Source organism: Hibiscus syriacus, unplaced genomic scaffold (assembly GCF_006381635.1).
Source record: "Hibiscus syriacus cultivar Baekdansim isolate YM2019G1 unplaced genomic scaffold, ASM638163v2 tig00110895_pilon, whole genome shotgun sequence".
Classification (NCBI taxonomy): domain Eukaryota; kingdom Viridiplantae; phylum Streptophyta; class Magnoliopsida; order Malvales; family Malvaceae; genus Hibiscus; species Hibiscus syriacus.
In genome coordinates, this window is record NW_024062903.1 from 1,769,591 (window position 1) to 1,780,215 (window position 10,625).

General features: G+C 36.4%; 1 protein-coding gene across 1 annotated transcript; it reads right to left on the bottom strand.

Moving 5' to 3' along the window:
• Nucleotides 1–3,756: 3,756 nt before the first annotated feature.
• Nucleotides 3,757–5,179, bottom strand: LOC120145854 (purine permease 3-like). Its single transcript, XM_039159579.1, has 2 exons — nt 4,452–5,179; nt 3,757–4,354 (listed from the first exon to the last, which is right to left on the bottom strand). Exons 1-2 carry the CDS (start codon nt 5,142–5,144, stop codon nt 4,004–4,006), a joined length of 1,044 nt encoding a protein of 347 aa, XP_039015510.1. The 5' UTR covers nt 5,145–5,179; the 3' UTR covers nt 3,757–4,003.
• Between the last annotated feature and the right edge of the window lie 5,446 nt (nt 5,180–10,625).

Sequence of the window (10,625 nt, forward strand, 5' to 3'; positions counted from 1 at the left end):
TAGCTAATGAGGAGATATAATATATTATTGACATAGTTGTTTGTATTCCATGAACATACTAACTCATAGTAATTATATTATAGTACATTATAGGGAAATACATCTGGTTCTAAAGTTGGTCGAATCCAACTATTCAACATGACACATAAGAAGAAGGATGTCACTCCTATGACTGCTAAAGCTGCAGAAATTATGGTACGTTTATTGGGTAGATGTTTTAAATTTATATTTGAGGGAGAAAAGGGCGGAGTATCATGCTAGTACTTCGAGTCAAGGTCTTGTTAATGATGATGACATTGAAAACCAAGCTATTAATGACGTTTTGGGTCTTGAAAGATATGGTCGGGTGCACTGTCAAGGATCATTCGTTACTCCCACCAAATATTTTAGATCCAGTTTATCACAGTACATGTCATCACAGTCTCAATCTTCCCAATTAGAAGTTAGTCGTTTAAAACAAAAGTTGGCTGAGATGGATCAACAAATGGCTAACATGAAAGCGGAAAATGAAGCAAGGGAAGTAGAGAGAGCAGCAGTAGAAGCAGAGAGGGAAGTAGCGGTATCACAGAGAGAAGTAGCATATTAGCAGAGATGTGCAGAATTTGAAAAACGACTCAATGATATGATGCATATGATATAGAAAACTCAACCTCAAAATCCACCATTATAATCTCATTTATGTTATCAGCATTCTGTTAATGTTACTGAACCGTGTTTAACTGAACTTATATTACGTTAATGAAAACTTTTATTTATTATATTGGATTTGATGTTGCTTGTTATGGATATAAAGTTTGATGTTATTGTTGTCATGTTTGTTGGATAATGGAATAGGTTGAAAAAATAGCTTTGGGGTAATAGACAATAATTTTTTAATTGGTTAAATTCTGTGTTATTTAGCGGATTTTGTAATAAAAAACGTCGTAATATACCATACATTTAGCGGTGTTTGTGACAAAAAACACCGCGAAATATCAACACCTATTACGGCGTTTGTACCTAAAAACGTCGCTATATACCAGACCTTTAGCAGCGTTTGTATCCTAAAAATGCCGCTATATACCAGTCCTTTAGCGGTGTTTGTATCCTAAAAACGCTGCTATATACAAGACTTTTAGCGTCGCTATATACCAGACCTTTAGCGGTGTTTGTATCCTAAAAATGTCACTATATACCAGTCCTTTTAGCAGCATTTGTATCCTAAAAACGTCGCTATATACCAGTCCTTTTAGCGACGTTTGTATCCTAAAAACGTCGCTAAATATCAACACTTATTACGACGCTTGTGATAAAAACGCCGCTAAATCTCTACACCTATTGCGGCGTTTGACTCAGAACCTATTGCGACGTTTTTCGTTAACAAACGTCGCGAACTTTAGCGGCGCTATTTTCAGCAGCGCTTTTTGCGGGGTTTGTCATAACATCGCAGGTGTTTTTAGTAGCGCTTAAAAACGCAGCTATAGGTAAAAAAACGACGCAAAAAGCCAATTTTGTTGTAATGACAAGATCGAAAAAGATAACAAACTGATTAAAGAGATACTTGAAGTTGGTCATATTTTTTGAATAGCCTAGTGGTTTGAGATCGATGGGAAGTTAGTTTAATCTAAATGAAAAAATTATGAGATTGTCAATCCAATATATTTGTATTTGAATTTCCTTCATTTGATGCAATTTTCTTATGAATCGGGGTTTCAAGTTTGGACAGTTGAATTAAGTTTGGTTCGAATTGGTTTCTTTTCTATTGTAATTTTGGAGTTTTTTATAAAATTTTGAATCACATTTTCTTCTTATATAATGTTGAATAAGATTTGGATATTTAGATAATTCAAAAGTTGTCATTCTTAGAACTCATTAAGCAATTTAACTGATAAAATAGAGTGTTGTTTTCTTAGAGGTTTCGAATTTGAATAATTGTGTCTTTTAAAAACATAGACAGACGCATGATTATATGCTAGGGGACAAATTTGAATTTATAAAATAATAGGGGGACAAAAACATATTCTCAATAAACAAATACATAAAAAATCTAAAATATATGATAATTCAAATTTTTAGAGAGTGTATATGAGTGAGTGGGAGAGGGTGGATGAGAGTGGACGAGAGAGGCAGAGAGTGAGAGAGAGTGTGGGCGAGAATGAGAGAGAGAAAGGGAGAGAGTGGGAGAGAATGAAAGAGAGAGAGAGCGAGAGAGAGAAAGTGTGAGGGAGTGGGTGATAAATAAATAGATAGGTAGGTAGGTAGAGAGATGGAGATGTTGGGATCACTGATACACCCTATAGCACAATGGAAAAATTATCCGATGATCTCACCAGTGATCCAGGTACGGAAATCGGAAATCGGAAATCGGAAAGAATAGATACTTAATTCACCTTGGGTTCCTTGAATAACAATAAATCAGCAGTGCAGTCACGAGCATATCAAATTCTTAGCCTCCACGAAAACATCTTAGCCTCTACTCGATTCACTAGGTTTAGAGCAATTTCTTTTCTCAAAACTATTTTGAGAAATTTCATCCAAAACTATTTTGAGAAATTTCATCCAAAACGACTAAGCGACTGCTAGACCATCATATTCTATTTATATCGTGTTTCCCTAAACCTTAGGGTTTTGTGCTGAATTTAATTTAAAATATAATTACCTTAATTATATTCTTTTAATATAAATTTAACATTTTCTATATAATTAAAATCAAACGCATATATCAAATATATTTATTAATGCTAATTATACATTTTATTAATGTACAGTAAAATTTTACATGTGTACTCATTTATAAATTATTCATTTCAATATTGAGGTGTGACCTTATAGGTTCCTGTAACATTAACATTAATTATTATAATCATTCTAATATTACACACAATAAGTGACATATAATAATATATCATTGTCAACTAAGTTATAAGAAATCATGATTCGACATAACATCTTCATGACTGTTAGAATATGCCCAAATACTAATCATGAGATGATTGCAATGATACTTTTATTTACCGTATTTATTGAATAAATGCATTATCGTTATTTTCTTTTGTTATATTTCTTTGTATTAAACACACTAAAAGATAATAATGTTCATATAACAATATGATTATTATTGAAAGGTCCTTAGTTGAGTATTATTATGGACATGGAAAATAATAATGCATTTAAGGCTAACATGTTTTTTATTGATGACAATGAGTTGACATTGACAGAGAGAGATGTTAAAATCGATTCATGAATATGTTGTTAGAAAACGACATACAATTATTTATTTGAAATAATATTATATATTATTTTTAAATTATATATTTAATTTTAAACAGTATTGTATGGAAACAAAGTAATAGCTAGACAGTAAACGTACAATTTACCCTAAACTTAAATTATTTAAAATTAAATAGATAATTTAAAAATAATATTATTTCAAATAAATAATTAATTTAATTTAAAAAAATAAAAATATAATTGAATGACTAAGCTTTCAAAATATCCAAAATTTATATCTTATAATCATCCTAAAATATTGATTTTGTGATGATATTATACAAGTTAAGTTCAGAAGTAAATGATTCATTAAACTGAACATCTCTCTTTTTCCCACCAATTCCCCTGTTTTTTACCCCAATTGAATTCAAGGTCCTCTGTTGCATCGACTTCTATCATAATCACACAGCAGGCATCCACTTAACCAGAAAAACAAAACTTTTTCAGAAGAAAGCGATAGTGAAGACTGGTTGCCTGTACAATCCCAATATTGTTGCCTACTTGCTTTGGGACTCTCCTTTTGACCCCGGGTGTTTAGCTGGGTTTTTCTGTACTTCTCATTACATAAGTTTAAAGCGGAGGAAAAGAAGAAGAAGAAAAAAGCAAGAGATTCATATATATGCTAATAGGTCTATTTAGATCTATATGTGTGTTGTATAAACCATCAAGGCATGATGTTAAATTCAAAAATAGAAGATAAAACTTAGCTATGATAAACTTGCTTTTTCATACATTTGTGTATTCCATTAAATTTTTACACGCTTTCCTGTCCATCAGAAGCTGAGGCCATCTCGGTTTGAAGGGCTGGTTTGTTCTTCTTGGACTCCTTAATCTCGCCGTAGAAGTAAGAAAGGAAGCCCCAAAGTGAGAGTGCAAGCGCCACTCCCTTCTCCGCATGGAAACTTTCATTGTAGAAAATAACAGCCAGAACCTCAGTTACCGGTAATAAAACAGCAATTATGATGCCCGATAACAAAGACGACGCACAGAAGATTACTCCTATGGCTCCCAAGAAGAAACACTGCCCTACTATTGCGGTCCAAATCACAATTACGTAGTAATTTGTTTCCCCGAGCTCGTATTCCCTTGCTTCCCTGGGAATCACCTGCAAAATACAACTCAATATGTAGTGAGTTAAATTTCGATTTTCATTTGATGGAAATGGAATATACTTTAGCCGGAAAGAGACAAGAAAAAATAACCTTGAAATCGTTGTTAAGAAGCATGCCAACGGTGCAAACGCCGGTAGCGAACAAGCACATCACCGTCTGTACCTCCATCACAAGAACGTAGCTGATTTCTTGTTTTGCTTTCTTGTAAGCCAGCTCCACCAAGGGCAGAATAAAGCCATACAAAGCTGAAGCTCCGAGGGTCATTAGGAACCCCAAAACGTATTCCCTGTTCGATTCATTCGCGGGACGGTCGCCGCTCGTATGCAAGGCTAAAACGCCAGCTCCGATCGTTAACAGAAACACGGCGTTTACGGAGTAAGAAGTGAACTTTTGCTTCACCAAAACAAAAGCGAACCCCGCAGTGAAAGCCAGCTGTGAGGCAATGACTAAAGATGAAGTCGAGACCGGAAGACGAGCGACCCCATAGGCGTATAGGTAGTTCTCGAAGCCGGTGAGGATTCCAATGACGGCGGAAGCAATGAACAAATAGGGTTTCATAAAGAAAAGCTTGTTTTGAGAACTGGGTTGAGTCCTTGAACGGTGAAAGTAAGCACAAGCGATTGGAAGAAAGATGATGGGAAAAGCACCAGTCTGGAGCCAGCTGGAGAACCAAATTCGTTTACCGCCATGGATGAAGTAAAGGCGCATCAAAAGTGGACTTGCACAATTACCTATACAAAGGATGACACTGTTTATTATTAGCAGAACTTTTCTCATAATCATGGTGTTTGATACAGGTTTTTTGTCGACCTCCACAGATTAATTGCAGAGAAAAATATTGAAGCTTCTCTTGTGTGTGCCCAAGTTCAGACTATTGTTACAGTAGTTTCAAAACTGGTTTTGGGTCGAAGTGTGTGATAATGGCAAAGCTAAATTATTTGTTTTTTTTTTTAATTTAAAATAGATATAAGCTAATATTTATTTAAAGTTTTAAATTGTTTAATAATGAATATTTATATATTTTAATACACAATCTCAAATTTCTTAATCACTTTTATTCCGAAAAAAAATCTTTGTGCCCACCAATTATTCTCTTACACGTTTCCTTTTAAATTTTAAGGCAATACTCATGTAACCCCCAAAAAGAGTCTCTCCCCCTTTTTTCACTTTCCATAATCTTAATATACAGTTAAGCTTGAAGATAACTGTATATAGTTTCTTTACCTTATACTCAGTTCTTTAAATTATTGAACTCTTCACGAGAGGGTTGAGGAACTCAAAGCGATCGTAAGAAAAATTCAAGACCTCCATGTTTGTTCTTTTCAATAGAATCGTTGGCATTTGATAGGGTTGAAGTTTCATTGTAAGTGACCTCAAACCATGAATTCAAGTAACAATCGGGTCCGAAAGGGAAGAAAATGTTGGATCATAAACTTGATCCATTATGAGAGATTAAACCCAAACCCAAATTAAATTGATGTCATTGCTTACATCATTTAAGTAAAGATGTCATTGCTTACATCATTTAAGTAAAGATGTCATTGCTTACATCAATTTAGTTAGGTGAGAGTTAGGTATTTGTTGAATTTATAATGGTTTAAATTAGTTTATTTGTGTGGCATAGGATTGTTCTTGAGTAGTATAAATACCCCTCTCCATTTTAGTTTTAAGCATCAAGAAAAATTAAGAGCTTCTAAGTGAGTGAAGAAGCAAAGTCTTATAAGAGTGAGTTGTAGTTCTTGTTTTTGAGTGAGAGTGCTCTTGTAATATTTGTTTTAGTTTCAATAAAAGTTGTTTGTGTGAGTTTTTATTTCCAACAAAGTGGCATTAGAGAGAGTTGGAAAGATCGAATGTCTCGACGAGAGGAATCCGACGCCGCCAGAATTTTCTCAATCTGAGTTCTGACACACCGCCGGAAGACTGCTGCTAGAAAATCGAGTTTGACTCACCAAGTTGGAGCCCCTTGATTGAGTTGTCCAAGTTTCTCCCAAGGTTTTTTCTGGCGTTCTGGATTCATACGTGCAATTGGATTTTGCAAATTCTCATTATATTGAGAGATATGGCAAATGGTATGGCACCATACCAAGTTCCGACAATCAACAACAACAACTCCGACAATCAACAACAACAACTACGACAATTGGAGTATCAAAATGAAGGCACTTCTTGGATCACAAGTTGGGTGGGATATCATAGAGAAAGGCTATAACGAGCCTGCGGATGATGATGTTTTTGCTACTCTTACACCGGATCAAAAGACAACTTTGAAGGATTCAAGAAAGAGAGACAAGAAGGCTCTTTACCTCATCTATCAAGCATTAGATGATGATTGTTTTGAAAGGATTTTAAGTGCAAGCTCTAGCAAGGAAGCGTGGGAGAAGCTGCAAACCTCTTACAAAGGATCCAAGCAAGTGAAGAAGGTTCATCTCCAAACATTAAGAGGTAAATTTTAATCCTTACACATGAAAACATCTGGGTCTATTTCAGATTATTTCTCAAGAGTAGTAGTTGTTTCTAATCAATTAAAAAGAAATGGTGAAAAGTTAGAAGATGTGAGGATAATAGAGAAGATACTCCGTTTGTTGGATCCCAAATTTGAGCATATCATCGTGACGATTGAAGAAACTAAAGACTTTGAAGAAATGACGATCGAGCAACTCCAAGGATCATTGCAAGCATACGAAGAGAAGCATAAGAAGAAGCATGGGTTTACTGAGCAACTCCTCAAGCTGCAACTCAAGGATATGCATGAAAGCCAACGCAATGATAGAAACCAACGTGGCCTAGGCTGAGGTAGAGGCCATGGACGAGGTGGAAGTTGAGGTCGTGGACGAGGCTGAAATTACAACAATAACAATTCCAACAACAACTATGAGAAAGGAGAAAGCTCAACACGAGGCTGTGGAATAATCAATCCAAACTCAAAGTATGACAAATCTCAAGTTCGATGTTATAATTGTCAAACGTTTGGGCATTATGCTTCAGAATGTAGAGCTCCCAACAAAAAAATTGAGGAGAAGGCCAACTACGTGGAGGAAAAGACAGATGGCAAAGAAACTCTTCTTCTAGCACGAAACGAAACTGATGGTGGCCAAGCAAATTCCTGGTATCTTGACAGTGGTGCAAGTAATCACATGTGCGGAAGGAAAGACATGTTCGTGGAGCTAGACGAGTCAGTAAGTGGAAATGTTTCGTTTGGAGATGATTCTACAATAGCAGTGAAAGGGAGAGGTAACATTCTTATCCGTTTGAAAGATGGAAGACATCAATTTATTTCAAATGTCTACTATATGCCCAATATGAAAAGTAACATATTAAGTTTAGGGCAACTGGTAGAGGAAGGTTATGATATTCATATGAATAATTATAATCTTTCTATAAAAGATGATAAAAATAACTTCATTGCTAAAGTGCGATGTGAAAGAGTAGAATGTTCTTAATCAATATACAAAATGATGTTGCAAAGTGCCTGAAAGGTTACAACAAAGATGCATCATGGCTTTGGCATCTTCGATTTGGGCATCTCAATTTTGGAGGTCTAGAGCTGTTATCTAAGAAGGAGATAGTGAAGGGACTACCTCGCATCAACCATCCTGACCGTTTTGTGAAGGGTGTCTAGTCGGGAAATAATTCAGGAAAAGCTTTCCAAAGGAGTCAGAGACAAGAGCCAAGAAGCCACTCGAGCTCATCCATACCGATGTGTGTGGACCGATCAAGTCGAGCTCTCTTGGTAACAGTAACTATTTTCTTCTCTTCATTGATGATTTTTCAAGAAAAACATGGGAATATTTCTTGAAATAGAATTCAGAAGTTTTCGAAGTCTTCAAGAAGTTTCAAGTAGCAGTGGAAAAATAAAGCGGTAGAAAGATCAAAGCCATGAGATCCGACCGAGGTGGAGAATTTACTTCTAGGGAGTTTCAAGAGTTCTGTGAAGCAAATGGAATTCGTCGACCAATGATAGTTCCTAGATCCCCCCAGCAAAATGGTGTGGCAGAAAGAAAGAATAGAACAATCCTCGACATGGCACGAAGCATGCTCAAAAGTAAGAAACTACCCAAGGAATTTTGGCCCGAAGCAGTATCGTGTGCAGTCTACTTGTCAAACTGATCTCCAAAAAAAAGTGTATGGGGAAAGACACCGCAAGAGGCATGGAGTGGAAGAAAGCCTGGCATTTCCTACTTGAGAACCTTTGGAAGTATAGCCCATGTTCACGTACCAGACGAGAGAAGAACGAAGCTTTATGATAAAAGCGAGAGTTTTATCTTCATCGGCTATGATGCTATTTCGAAGGGCTACAAGCTGTACAATCCAGAAAATAAGAAGATCGTGATTAGTCGAGATGTGGTCTTCAACGAAGAAGGAGAATGGTATTTTAACTCTCGTGTAGATGACTTCAATTTCTTTCCTCAGTTTGAAGAAGATGAGCAGACAATGAGGGAACAACTAGGTGAACCTCAACAAGAGCTTGAAACTCCACCGACTTCACCAAAATCAACCACTCAAGGAGACTCATCACCTTCGTCATCATCAAGTGGGAGTCAAAATGAAAGAGTTGTGCAACATACAAGAAGCCTTAGAGATCTCTATGAGGTAACTGAACAACAAGATAATCTTACATTATTTTGTCTGTTTGCTGATTGTGAACCAGTGAGCTTTCCAGAAGCAGTACAAGAAAAGAAATGGAGAGGTGCGATGGATGAAGAAATCAAAGCCATCGAGAAGAATGACATATGAGAACTTACCTCACTTCCCAAGGGACATAAGGTAATAGGTGTCAAATGGGTGTACAAAACAAAGAAAAATGCCAAAGGAGAGATTGAAAGGCACAAGGCGAGACTAGTTGCTAAAGGATATAGTCAAAAGGCTGGAATTGACTATGATGAGGTATTTACTCATGTTGCTCGATTGGAGACTATCAGATTAATCATTTCTTTGGCAGCTCAAAACAAGTGGAAGATACAACAGATGGATGTAAAGTTTGCCTTCCTAAATGGAGTTCTTGAAGAGGAAGTTTACATTCAGCAACCATTAGGCTATGAAGTCAAAGGGCACGAAGACAAGGTGTTGAAGTTGAAGAAGGCTCTTTACGGGCTAAAACAAGCACCAAGGGCATGGAATAGCCGAATCGACAAGTACTTCCAAGAGAATGGCTTCAACAAATATCCCTACGAGCATACTCTATTTATCAAGATCAAAGATGGAAATATTTTGATCGTGTGCCTCTACGTGGACAATTTGATCTTCACCGGAAGTAACCCAAGCATGTTTAATGAATTCAAGGATGTGATGATGAAAGAATTTGAGATGACATATATGGGGCTCATGGCGTACTGCCTTGGCATTGAAGTTAAGCAACAAAAGGATGGAATTTTCATTTCACAGGAAAGCTATGCAAAGGATATACTGAAGAAGTTCAAGATGGAGAACTGTAAGCCAATAAGCACACCGACAGAATACGGGATCAAGATATCCAAACATGAAGAAGGCGAAACTGTAGATCCAACATTCTTCAAAAGTTTGGTGGGAAGTCTACGCTATCTAACTTGCACGAGACTCGATATTCTTCACGCAGTTGGATTGGTTAGTCGCTACATGGAATCTCCAACAATCACCCATTTTAAAGCCGCAAAGAGAATTATTCGCTATCTGAAAGGCACAATTGACTTTGTCTTGTCCTATTCAGTTTCTAATGATTACAAGCTTGTTGGATATAACGACAGTGATTGGGGTGGAGACATAGATAATCGAAGGAGCACTACTGGATTCGTATTTTTCATGGGAGATATTGTGTTCACATGGATGTCAAAGAAACAACCGATTGTCACATTGTCCACTTGTGAAGCGGAATATGTTGCTGCTACCTCATGTGTTTGTCATGCAATTTGGCTTAGAAATCTATTGAATGAGATATGTTTGATACAAGAAGAGCCTACCAAGGTTTGTGTCGACAATAAATCAGTCATTGCCTTATCAAAGAATCCAATATTCCATGATCGAAGCAAGCACATCGACATTCACTACCACTATATAAGGGAGTGTGTTGCAAGAAACGATGTGGAAGTTGAATACGTGAAGTCACAAGATCAAGTTGCCGATATTTTTACCAAGCCACTGAAAATTGAAGACTTCATAAGATTAAAGAACTTACTAGGGTTCACAAGATCAAGTTTAATGGGGGTGTTGGATCATAAACTTGATCCATTATGGGAGCCTAAACCCAAACCTAAACTAAATTGATGTCATTGCTTACATCATTTAAGTAAA